Source organism: Sus scrofa, chromosome 11 (assembly GCF_000003025.6).
Source record: "Sus scrofa isolate TJ Tabasco breed Duroc chromosome 11, Sscrofa11.1, whole genome shotgun sequence".
NCBI classification, from domain to species: domain Eukaryota; kingdom Metazoa; phylum Chordata; class Mammalia; order Artiodactyla; family Suidae; genus Sus; species Sus scrofa.
Window position 1 is genome coordinate 26,123,753 of NC_010453.5, and position 10,704 is coordinate 26,134,456.

A 10,704-nucleotide genomic window follows, 5' to 3' on the forward strand; every position below is an offset into this window, starting at 1 on the left:
AAACACCTAGGGCTTGCGAGTTGGTGATTTCATTTTAGTCATACTTGCTTATAGACTGTTGACTCTATTTGAGGCTATACAGTGAAAGGGGAAGAAGCAGAGAGAGCAAACCAGAGTCAGAAGAAAGCCAGAAATCCGGGGTCTGTTTCATCCTCCTTAGTGGGTGGGGCTGCCCTACTAGTCACAGCAGAGGCTGGCTCAAAGGGAAGGGAAGGACAGAGGAAGAGAGAATGCAGTGGGTATTACTGTAGGCCAGGCATGGCCCTGCATGCAGAATTCTGCATATATATGATCTCGTTTAATTTAATAAAGCAATACATTTTCTTAAAAATATGCCTGATGAGAAACATTTCTCAAGAAAAGCAGGCGTTCCTGCTGTAGCTCAGCAGGTTAGGGATCCGGTGTTGTCGCTGTGGTAGCTAGGGTTCGATCCCCAGCCGGGTGCAGTGGGTTAAGGATCCAGCATTGCTGAAGCTGCAGAACAGGGATGCGATATGCCATGAATGCAGTCGAAAATGAATGGGAAAAAAAAAAAAAAAACAAATCCAGAAAGCTTATTTTATCTAGCTCCTATTTCTCTGAGAGTTCCCACGGTGGCTGACTCTTAGATGAGCCTCCTTCCCTCTTTTTTTTTTTTTTTTTTTTTTGCTTAATTTTAAAGACTGAATTATGTTTTTCTTTTTTCTTTTTTTAGGTTCCAAGTGACATAAAGCCTTTTAATGGTCATTTCTCTAAGGGAAAGGACAGGGAAATCATAGAAATGCTGACAACTGAATTTTGGGGGTAATGAAATTGTTTGTAGGACACAAAAAATAATGACAATGACATTATTTTACTTTTTTTTTTCTTCTGCTTTTGAGGACTGCACCCACGGCATATGAAGGTTCCCAGGCTAGGGGTTAAACGGGAGCTGCAGCCACCTGCTCTGCCAGAGCCACAGCAATGCAGGATCCAAGCCCCATCATCAACCTACATCACAGCTCATGGAAATGTGGGATCCTTAACCCATTGAAAGAGGCCAGGGATGGAACCCATGTCGTCACGGATACTAGTCAGGTGTGTTACTGCCGAGCCATGATGGGAGCGCCTGACATTATTTTACTTTTGAAAGACAAGGGGCAGCAAAGATATCCAGAGACTGGGCGCTTTAAGGGTGCAGTGTGGGATTATTCAGCTTTCTGCTCTGCATTTGATGGGTCTGGCTCCAGAATGAATCTTTAGATATTAGAATGGTAGGGCTATCGGGATGTCTCTCCCCTCGGGGTGGGGGTGGGGGTGGGGGGCTGGTCTTCATGGTCCTGGAGCTGTCGGGTCATCTGGCCACATCCATCATTTTTTTCTAGAATCTGAGGTCTGTCTGGGCTGTCTCAGCTCCTCACGTGCTTGTTCTGCTCAGGCGCCTGTAGGAACTGCTAAACTTTGCACAGGCCACGGGTGGCAAAGCACTTGTGTGTGTCCCCTTGTGCTTCAGCTTGGAGCCACCACTGGTTTCAATTATGACTTCAACAGGCAGCGTTGAGGGCCCCCTCTATTCATTACAGTGCCTTGCACTCTGTAATTAGTAATAAGGGAACACAGGCACTTCAGAAATATAAAGCACTAAACAATAATCAGGCAGTACAGGCAACGCATGGGATTTTTCCACCTAACTCTGTTTCCTTTATGGTAAAAAGAAAAAACAAAACAAAACAAGTTTTCATTGCTTCATTTTATTTTCTTGCCTTGAATAATCCGGCTTAAATCTCATCCTGGCCACTTATGAGCTGTGTGACTTTGGGCATTTTACCTAAACTCTCTGTGCCCCAGTTTCTTTATCTGTAAAATGGACATTTTTTTTTTTTCTTTTTAGGGCCACACCCACGGCATATGGAGGTTCCCAGGCTAGGGGTCCCATCAGAGCTACAGCTGCCGGCCTAGGCCACAGCCACAGCAATGCCAGATCCAAGCCAAGTCTGTGACCTACACCACAGTTCACAGCAGCGCTGGATCCTTAACCCACTGAGTGAGGCCAGGGATCAAACCTGCAACCTCATGGTTCCTAATTGAATTCTGTTTCTTCTATCTGTAAAATGGAGATAATGGTAGTTCCCACCTCGTGGGGGTTGTTTGAGGATTAAGTGAGATAATTCATGCAGAGTGCTTTGTAAGGAGCTCTGCTCATATAAAAGCTTGTTCAGAAAATGTTAGCTGTCATTATTATTATTATTATTTTTGTCTTTTTTTTTTTTGTCTTTTCTAGGGCTGCACTGGCAGCATATGGAGGTTCCCAGGCTGGGAATTGAATTGGAGCTGTAGCTGCTGGCCTACATCACAGATGCAACAACTCAGGATCCGAGCCTCGTCTGCGACCTACACCACAGCTCACGGCAACACCAGATCCTTTAACCCACTGAGCGAGGCCAGGGATTGAACCTGCAACCTCATGGTTCCTAGTCGGATTCCTTAACCACTGAGCCACGACGGGAATGCCCTAGCTCTCGTTATTATTAATTTCAAATAAAGTATGCTTAGAGTATAAAATGTAGGTATGTCTTTTTTTTTTTTTTTTCTTTTTTCTTTTTTCTTCTTTTTTGGCTGCCCTGCAAGGCACATGGACTTCCTGGGCCAGAGGTCAGATTTCTGCCACAGTTTCGACTACACAGAAGCTTCAGCAAAACCGGATCCTTTAACTCACTGTGCCACCCACTGTGCAGGGCTGGGGATTGAACCTGTGTCCTGGCACTGCAGAGATGCCATCAGATCTTTCTGCGCCACAGTGGGAACTCCAAGTATAGGTCTTTTGGTGTTTGTTTTTTTAAACCCTCTGCTATGTACATTTTCAAACACAAACACACAAATAGATAATTTACTCCCCTCTGCTAGCATCAACAATGATCAATATCTTTTCAGTCTCATTTCATATAGACTCATGCTTTCCTCCAGAACATACTTTTTTTTTTTTTTGCCTTTTCTAGGGCCACTCCTGTAGCCACTGGCCTACGCCAGAGCCACAGCAACTCAGGATTCAAGCTGGGTCTGCGACCTGCACCACAGCTCACCACAACGCCGGATCCTTAACCCACTGAGCAAGGCCAGGGATCGAACCCACAACCTCATGGTTCCTAGTCGGATTCGCGAACCACTGTGCCACGACGGGAACTCCCTCCTCCAGAATATCTGAAAGCACATCCCAGGCACCCTATCTTTTCATCCATATGTTTGAGTCTTTTTGATACTAAAATCCTTAATAATTAAGCCAAGTGCTTCTTGAGACTACGTATTCCTAACCTTGAACCCCAGCTCCTAGAGGAGATACTGAAGTTAGCAAAAGCTTTACAGATGTTTAACTAGTGAATGAACAGCCCAAACTTAACTTTCCTCCTTTTTGGGAGATGCTCCATATATATTTGGTAAGCTAATAAATGAGGGCAGGCATTTTATCGAGTGCCTGATATATATGTAAGGTGCATATGTTTTACAAAAGCAACAAATATTTTTTAATACTTGGATGAGACGCCGGTGCTTGAAATCCCACAGGTTTAATGTTGCTGGGAACATTAATAATGCCCAAATAATTAGCACTTGAAAGGAGGTTTAATGCTGGTACTCTGATTATTTGTGAATGCCTGACTGTAGGCAACTTCACAAAAAGCAATTAGCAGATTCTTCAAACACATGACAAATCCTTTATTACTGTGCTTATAAGTGACATGGTTTACAGAAAACCAAATGTAATTAAATAACATTGAACTTGAAATCTACCACAGACTCAAGATATACAAGTTATACTTGGCAAGGCAAAACTTCTCAAACACTAGGTTGTTTCAGGTAAAAGATAAAATTTCCATTAAGTAATTCCAACATGTTTTTTTTTGTTTTTGTTTGTTTGTTTTTGTTTTTGTCTTACAGACAGTTCCTTTGGCAATAACTTCCACTTTAGCATTTTATTATATAAAAATATAACAAAATTTCATTATATACAAACATTACATTACACAATGTACAGGTTAAAAACACTAAGAAAATGGCAAGCCGCAAGTGAAATTAAAGTCAATAGCGTGATAAGAAAAATTAAATACTGCACACATTTCATAAAAATTACATTAACTACATTTTTGTTTGCAAATACCAAACAGTACCAATGTGATTGGAAAGAGCTTCCAACAACTTCATTTTAAGGCACATCTTGCATATTTATATTTACAACACTGAAACCGGTCAATAACTTAGGGGCTTCTCGGAGTGACCTGTACATGTGTGAAGACATGCAGCGTAGGATTACACATTGTCATTGGCTTCCTTCTTTGGGGACAGGTACCTGCCAGGGGGGGACTGATAGAGGGGTACCCCAATCTCCTGCAAGTCTGGGAGCCTCCCTGGACGTGGAGGGGAGAGCAGAGTGACTGTCCTGTCATAGTCTCTGTGCAGCACTTTCTCATAGACGCTCTGCAGCCCCACGGTTTTGGGCAGCTGGGCCTGGTAGTAATTGTCCCTGCGCAGAGGATCCCGGGGCAGGGACGTGCTCTTACAGAAGGTGGACATCTGGGCTGGTGGGTGAGACGAGGCATGGGCGCTGGGCCCTCCCCCGCAAGAGGGGCTCCAGCAGCGGTCCGAGTGGCCCAGGATCTTACACTCCGCGGTGCACGCCCACAGTCCTAATGAAAAGAGAAAGGGAGAGGGCGTGCTGGTTACTGAGATGACACACACTCTGCCTCCATCTTCAAAGTGTCAGACAGGGTCAGAGCCGCTGAAAAGGAAAGTATGGGAGAAGATGAACGCCCTGATTCCAGATTTGAAATGGGAACACTGCTTCCTATAAAGAAGTTGGCTCAGCTTCTTTGGTTGGAAGCAAAAAAAAAAAAAGAGGATAAGCAGAATTCCTCCTTAGATCATTAGCATCAATCACCCCTACCTCCAGCCTAACCGGAAAGGAGTCTGGTTTATTCAGGTGGTGGAGCTGCCTCGACTTGGCCGTTTGAAATTCGCGATTTGGGGCAGGCTGGGGAAACTCCAGGACCGAAAGAGGTGGGGAGGAGGGCGGGGGTCTGGGAACGGGAGATGGAGAGGAGAGGCGGTGGCAGAAGCGGAGGGAGAGGAGGAACGCTGAATGTGGCAGGAGAGAGGCGTCCTCACCACTCTGCATGTGGTTGATGAGATCCTTCTTCAGAGCGTCCCCACTGATGTCGGAATCGCTGTCGTTGAAATCACTGTCCCCTTTGCCGCTGTCTTTGCCGCTGAACTTCTCCCCTTCTCGGCCGGAGATGGTGTTGAAAGAATGGCCTTTCCAGACAGCCACAGGGGGCGCCGGCTCCTTTCCGAAGCCGGGGGAGGCGCCGTAGGGCTGCAGCAGGTAAAGGGGGAGGTGGGCAGGCGGCGGGTGGGGTGGGGTGGGGTGGGGTGGGGGGGAAGGGGGTTGGACAAGAAACAAAACACGTGTGACAGGTTAGGCATCTCGGTCTCACGTACACCCACACCCCTCCAGTCCCTTCCCCCAGCCGGTCCGCGGAGCACCGAGGGGGCGCCCAGCCGAAGGAAGGCCTCACCTCGGCGTGCGGGCCGCGGAGCCGCTGCTGCCCCTCCAAGTGACAGGAGCTTTCCCCGGTGGCGCTGCCGCCCTCCGAGCCCGGCACTTCGGCCGCGGCGACCGCGGGCGGGGGCGCGTCGGCCGCGGGGCTGCCAAAGGGCGCTTTGCCGCTGCCAGGGAAGGTGAGCACGTCGAACATGTTGGGCCTGGGCCCGGCTCCCCGGGCGGCCTCTTCCGGGGAGCCGGGAGCCGAGGCTCCGCCGCCCGCCGCCCCGGGCAGCTCTTCCCGGCGGGGCCCCCCTTTGCGCACCTCCTTCTTTCGGCGGTTGCAGGTGGTGGCGATGGCGATGATGGCAGCCAGCAGCAGCGTGCAGCTCCCGGCCAGCACAATGATGACGATCAGCGGCGTGTCCCATTGCAGCGCCGGCCCAGACGCCGCGAGCCGCGAGCCGGGCGGGCGAGAGCGTTCTGGGTTCCCTCCACTGGCGGGCGACACCAGGCCGCGCCCGCCGCCTGCTGTCACCACGAAGTTGACAGTGGCGGTGGTGGAGAGCGGGGGGCGGCCGCCGTCGGATATGACCAGCAGCGCCCGGAACACTCGGCCGGGCGGCTCCTGTGAGAGGTCGCCGGTGAGCACGATCTCCCCCGTGCGGCGGCCGATGGCGAAGGCTTCTCGGGGCTCCTGCTGTAATAGGTCGAACGCCAGCTCCCCGTTAGCGCCCTCGTCTGCGTCCCGGGCCTGCACGCGCGCCACGGTTGTGTCCCTTGCCGTACGCCCGGGCACGGCCACTTCCAGGGAGCCGTTGGCCGGTGCCGGGTGCACCAGGATGGGAGCGTGGTCATTCTGGTCCAGCACCCGTACCTGCACCAGGGCACTGCTGGAGAGTTGAGGGGAGCCACCGTCGCTCGCCTGGATGCGCACGTCGAGTTGGCGAAGGGTCTCATAGTCGAAGCTGCGCAGCGCGTATATGGCCCCAGTCGCCGGGTCCACCGAGACGTAGGTGGACACGGCGTCCCCCGCGCGGCCCACCTCGGCCTCCAGCAGCCGATAGGTGACCTGGCCGTTGCGGCCCAGGTCCGGGTCCCTGGCGGCCACTGTGGCTAAGTAGGCCCCAGGCGGATTGTTCTCACGCACCGACACCTCGTAGACCGGCCTCGTGAAAAGCGGCGCGTTGTCATTCTCGTCGCTCACGCGCACGGTGTAGGGCCGCACAGTACGTAGTGGGGGCGCACCGCGGTCCTCGGCCACCAGCGTCAGGTTATACTCAGCGATGCGCTCGCGGTCCAGGGACGCGGCGGTCACCACTAGGTAGCTGCCCGCGTAGGCCGGCTGCAGGCGGAAGTGCTCGTGCCCGTAGAGGGCGCAGCGCACCTGCCCGTTGGCGCCCGAGTCCCTGTCCGAGGTGCTGACCAGCGCCACCAGGCTCTCGCGCGCCGCCCCCTCTGGCACCTGCGAGACGGCTCCGGCCTCCGGCGTCCCGGGCCCCGTCGACGAGGTCGCATCTGCCCCACCCAGAGCGGCGGCGGCGGCGGCGGCGGCGAAGGGCGAAGCGGCAGGCGCGCCCGGAGCGGCCAGTGGGGTAATGGCGATGTCCGGCGCGTTGTCATTGACGTCGCGGATGCGCACGATGACCTTACAGGTGGCGGCGCGAGGCCCGGGGCCGCGGTCCTGCGCCCGCACGTCCAGTTCATAAGTGTCCTGGCGCTCATAGTCCACGGGCCCGGCGAGGGTGAGGCGGCCCGAGCGCGGGTCGAGGCGGAAGAGGCGGCGCGCCTCGGGCGGGGTGCGAGCTCCGAAGGCAAACACCACGTCGCCGTTGGGGCCCTCGTCGGGGTCCGCCGCGTCCAGGTCCAGCAGCAGCGAGCCCACGGGCGCGTCTTCCGCCAGTTCTACCTCGGCCACCGCGCCCTGCGGGAAGGCGGGACTGTGGTCATTGGCGTCCAGCACGCGCACGCTGAGGGCGGCCGTGGCGGAGCGCGGCGGGCGGCCTCCGTCCTGGGCCACCAGCTCCAGGCTGTAGGCGGCCTGGCTCTCGCGGTCCAGCTCCTGCAGCAGCACCAGGTCAGCGCACTGGGCGCCGTCCGCGCGCGTCTGCAGCTCCACGCGGAAGGGGCTGTGCGGCTCGGCCAGGCGCACGCTCTGCAGCCCATTGGCGCCCACGTCCTCGTCCACCGGCACCTCCAAGGGTATGCGCGTGCCCACGGCCGCGCCCTCGGACACTTCCACGGGGATCTGGGCCCGGGGGAAGCGCGGCGCATGGTCGTTGACATCCCTCACCTCCACCTCCACGTGCACCAGCCGGAACTGCTCCTGCGAGAAGCTGACCACGTCGAAGGCCAGCACGCACTGCGGGGCCTGGCCGCACAGCCGCTCACGGTCCAGGCCCGCGTCTCCGACGGTCAGCTGCCCATCGCCCTCGCGCACCCGGATCAGAGAGCTATTGAACTGCTTCATCAGGCGGAAGCTCGTGTCTCCGGACACTTTCATATGTAGGTCTTCAGCCAGGGTTCCGATGACCGTGCCGGGGGCATCCTCCTCGAAGGTGCTGTATCTTACTGTCTTGCTCTGGGCCACGGAGAGCACCCAGCAGAGGCTGAAGAGCTGCAAGGGGAAAAGGCAGGGGCTGCCCCCACGCCTCGCTGGACTCATGCCGCCAGCCCCAAGCGCTATTCCAAAAGGCTGAGGGAGTGATTCCTCTTTGGTTCTCAGGTCCAGGCGTGAATCTCAGGCTCCTCAGAGCACGCTCTTTGCGAGCCGGGTGCGGGAGAAGTCTGCTGGCTGCAGCTTGGCGGTTCCGGCGGGCTCTGAGGACTCGCCGACCCGCCCACAGTCCTCACTTCTCCCTCCCTTCTTCTCGCTGGAGCTGCGCCGCCGCGCGCCTGCTTCCGCTTTTATAGCCGCCGATATGCAAATCACTCGAACCGGGCAGCCAATGGCGGCCTGGCCCTCGCGCCGCTCCTACGCCAGCCTCAGACAATCCCTTTAATGTGGCAAGGCTTTAAGAAGGGAAAACAAGAAAGGAAAATTAGGGAATCTTTCCTTTGTTTCTTTAACTCCTTTGCCCCCCCTCCTTTCCTGTCAGTGCCTAGCTGGTAGAGGAGTTGGCACAGGTCGCCGGGCGTTAAAGGAGAGGATGGTTTTGTTAATTGTGCCCCGCCGGGGCCGGGCCCTTGAATTGAGAGCAATCTTACTGGGATTTGCCCCAGCGACTCCGGACTCCACACCCGCTCTCTGAATTTTACACTTGCTCGCGGCCCCCTCTCCTCAGACTTGCTCTGCATGGTGAGACTCAATTCGCCTTCTTTCCCAGCTTCCCACGGCGCTCGGAAATAGCGTCTCGATTTAGGAGCCCGAAGGATAAGGGAAAATTGATTTTATTCAAATTTGTGTACGCAATTGTGTCGTGCTCGTGTGAGCCCGGGTGATCAGAACTGCCACTTCCCTTTCAGCAAAGAGCTCTGCGACGTGTTAGTATGCATGTCACTGTTCAAATGGCTTTATTAAGCCCTGGGCGCTAGCAGGCAAGGAAAAAAAAGTTCCAAATAGGATTTAGCATAAGCTTGAGGAGATTTGGAAAGGTTTCAAAGATCAGACTGTATCAAAGGCTTATGAAGCCCTCGTTAGTAGTGGAAATAGAATGGCGTGGCAGGCGATCCCATTGGAGGCCCCAATGTCTGTATTATTTAACTGTGACAAGCTAGGGGGAGAGAAAGTTGAACAGTTTCCACGGCGGAGTTGGGCTAACTTGAATATAATGAGCAAACGCCACATGTATCCATTATGTTCCTCTATTCATCCCCAATCACTGCCATAACTCTCCAGCTAAACGGTGATGGGCGCTGAATTCCACACAATACCCGGCTCGTATTAAAGTGCATTTAGAGGACATTCCCTCCTGATGCCTTGTTCCGCCTATTTAGAGGATTTTCTTTCGGTTCTAATAGGGCCGCTCTGGGAAGCAACACTCATCCCGTTCCAGAAGAACAAAATCACAGCATGACGTTGAAACCTGGCACGAACCTGGGGGAACTTAACCATCTGCCTCCAAAAGTGTGGAGTTTCAGCATTGCCAGCTCTGGGCTGGGCGGGTCCTTGGGCTGGCTAGCCTTGGCCCTAGCCCCACAGGTATCCTCCAGGATCCCTGAATACTAGGGAATGGGGCTCCAAGCTCCGGCAAGACGGATTCTTACTGATTCTTACTGAAGAGCATTATGGAGCAGGCTCTGCAAATACACACGAAGGAAGAGAAGTAAAAAAAAAAAAAAAAAAAAAGTCACCCACAGGGAGTCTTTTTTTTCAGACGACAGATTTGATAAGAGACTGTAAGGTTATTATGAATCTTGATGATAGTTCTGCTGTCAACATCCTACCTGTGTTTTCCTTTCCTTCAAACCCGAGGGAATGTATTCTGGGATCTTTTCAGAAGGGAGGTGGGAGTCCTCCTAAAGTAGGGAGGCCAAGAGGGAGCTGGTGGGTAGGGGAGGTGGGAGAGAGAGGAAGACCGAGCAGCTCTGGAGTTGCCAGAGAGAGCAAGCGACAGCGAGAGCGCGAGCGCGAAATGCAGCCTCAGCCATCAATAAGTAAAAGCTCTTAGGAGACTGCGGGGAATGGGGTGCGCTGGACTGTGGGTAGTTGGGGGGCTTCCTCAGAGCGATCGTGCCTCTCGGTTCCCTGTCCTGCTTCCTCCACCTTGCTGGCCTGGTAATGCTAAAAGCAAGGAGGCCAGGCACTGCAGCCGCGCAGGGAAGTGTAAAGGGCGACGCCACCTACAGGAGCCCAATTCCCAGCTTTCTCGTCCACTTTTTTCTCCTCCCAACTGCCATTTAATAGCTTGCGCGCGCTCTCTCTCTGAGGGATATTTCTCAGAGGGTATGCACGGCCCAAATAACTTTCTGTCTTCCATCCGGGCCCTCAACACTCCCCCCCGGGCCTGGGGTCTGCTGCTGACCTCTGGCAGTCCCACGATCCTGCCCTCGCTTCTCATCCCTTTCCCGGGTCCGCCCGGATGCGAAGAGATTCAGAACTTGGTAGTCGGACAGCGGCCTCCCTGATGCAACCAGAGAGTTCAGATCAGCGCGGTGCCGCTGTGCTGCGGATGGGATGAAAAGCTGAGATGGGGGACGGATGGAAACGGCAGTAGGGCCAGAGTCGCAGAGAAAGGATGTCTTCAGCTGTTCCCGTGAGTAGACACTTGCCCAGA

At 54.0% G+C, this 10,704-nt stretch overlaps 1 protein-coding gene across 2 annotated transcripts; it reads right to left on the reverse strand.

The window, feature by feature from the left end:
* Positions 3,646–9,729, reverse strand: LOC100155738 (protocadherin-8). 2 transcript variants are annotated; one of them, XM_003131007.5, is made up of 3 exons: positions 5,814–9,729; positions 5,113–5,320; positions 3,646–4,634 (listed from the first exon to the last, which is right to left on the reverse strand). In XM_003131007.5, the coding sequence occupies exons 1-3, from the start codon at positions 8,151–8,153 to the stop codon at positions 4,258–4,260; spliced, it is 2,925 nt and encodes a 974-aa protein (XP_003131055.2). In that variant the 5' UTR covers positions 8,154–9,729; the 3' UTR covers positions 3,646–4,257. The 2 variants fall into 2 exon arrangements, with proteins under 2 accessions (XP_003131055.2, XP_013836026.2); XM_013980572.2 differs by having other exon boundaries at positions 5,523–9,729.